This window comes from Tenrec ecaudatus, chromosome 2, assembly GCF_050624435.1.
Source record: "Tenrec ecaudatus isolate mTenEca1 chromosome 2, mTenEca1.hap1, whole genome shotgun sequence".
NCBI classification, from domain to species: domain Eukaryota; kingdom Metazoa; phylum Chordata; class Mammalia; order Afrosoricida; family Tenrecidae; genus Tenrec; species Tenrec ecaudatus.
The window spans coordinates 88,861,697-88,863,337 of NC_134531.1; the positions used below are offsets into that span (position 1 = coordinate 88,861,697).

The following is a 1,641-nucleotide window of genomic DNA, read 5'->3' on the forward strand; positions in this document are numbered from 1 at the left end:
GGAGGAGTGAGTGGAGCACATCTTGGCCCACCAGACTTTGAGGACGATATTCCCAATTAGAGCAGCCAGTCCACAGGGAGGACCACATGGCCAGTCCCACTATGAGACAAGACGCCCCTTACTGACCCACAGGCCTATAGGGGACAACACTGGAGACACAATATGGGAATTGCACCTGATCTGATCCCGCCACGCCAAGGCAAACAACTAAGGGGGTGCAGCAGAACAGCAAGGGAATGGAGCAGCAAGGTCCCCAGGGAATGCTGAAGGTGGACTTTGGGGCCAGGGAGTGGTGCCCCAACAGACTGAACTGGAAAACACTCCTAAAGGCCAACAAACAATCCTTGAACTAACTACAAGCTTTTCTTTCTTTTTTTTTTTTTTTGGCTGCTGCAAAAGAAAGCTTTATTGTTTCCATTTGGTCCCCAGCTGGGGAGGGGCTCCAGGGCGGTGGCGCTGCGGACCGGTTCAGGCAGAGGGGCTAAGGCCGGCCGTGGGGAGACAGAGGGCCCCTGGCAGGTGGCTGGGCGCCGCAGGCTCCTAGTCTTCTTTGAGAGTGAGCCTCTCGAAGAGATACTCGCCCAGGCCGGCCTGGGGGCTGGCCATCCTGCGGAGGTTGGTCAGGTGGTCGCCCATCTTCTTGAGGAGTTTCACCTCCTTGTCCAGGAAGTGGTTCTCCAGAAAGTCACAGAGATGAGGGTCGGTGTGAGTGGACCCCACGGCATGCAGGTCCAGAAGAGCCTGGTTGAGTTTTTTCTCCAGGGCTAGGGCAGCTTCCATGGCGTCTAGGGTTCGACCCCACTCATCTTGAGACGGCTTCTGCACATCCTGGAAGAGGGCGCGGCCGCCGCGCTGGTTCTGCAGCTTCAAGAGACACTCGGCCCCCTCGCGCATCTCCTTCGCCAGCTCGCGGAAGAAGTGCCCCACGCCTTCCAAGGCCACATCGTCGCGGTCGAAAAAGAAGCCCAGAGAGAGGTAGGTGTAAGAGGCCTGCAGGTGCAGGTTGACCAGACGGTTGACGCCGGCCTCCGCGTCGGCGGAATAATTCTGACGGATCTGAGAGCTCATGATGCGTCGGTTTGGAGGTCACCGCACGCCAAATAAAAGTGTCCGCTGGTCCCAAGAGGAGGGGCTGGCCGAGAAGATGGTCCCCAAGTTACTTGCGGAAAGAAACCTGTTGCGTGGCGGAGGGTTGGCGGCAGGGAGTCCCCGGACCTGATCCGTTCAAACACTGTTGAAGCAAGACACAGATCCTCGGGACCTCCGGGGCGAGCTTAGCCAAGCTTTTCTTTCTTGTGTTTTGTTTTGGTTTTTGTCATTGGTTTGTTGTTGTTGTTTTGTTGTATATTGTTGCTTGGTTTTGCTCTGTCTTGTTTTTGTACATGTTATTATCTCCACGGGTCTCTCTAAATAAGATCGGCTGGATGAACAATCTGGAGGAGAAAACAATGGGACCAACAGTTCTGGGGGGACATGGGAGAAGGGGAGGTGATGGGAAAGGTAGTGGTGTTAACAAACCCAGGGACAAGGGAACAACAAGTGATCCAAATCAGTGGTGAAGAGAGCGTGGGAAGACTGGTAGGGCATGATCAAGGGTAATGTCACCAAGAGAAATTGCTGAAACCCAGGTGGGGACTGAGC

At 55.1% G+C, this 1,641-nt stretch overlaps 1 protein-coding gene across 1 annotated transcript; it reads right to left on the reverse strand.

The window, feature by feature from the left end:
- Positions 1 to 361: 361 nt before the first annotated feature.
- On the reverse strand, positions 362 to 1,263 carry LOC142439142 (ferritin light chain-like). Its single transcript, XM_075541268.1, has one exon. It carries the CDS (start codon positions 1,066 to 1,068, stop codon positions 541 to 543), a length of 528 nt encoding a protein of 175 aa, XP_075397383.1. The 5' UTR covers positions 1,069 to 1,263; the 3' UTR covers positions 362 to 540.
- Positions 1,264 to 1,641: the final 378 nt, after the last annotated feature.

Coding starts and splice junctions, on each gene's coding strand:
- LOC142439142 (XM_075541268.1), bottom strand. CDS start 1,068: ATGAGCTCTCAGATCCGTCAGAATTATTCCGCCGACGCGGAGGCCGGC.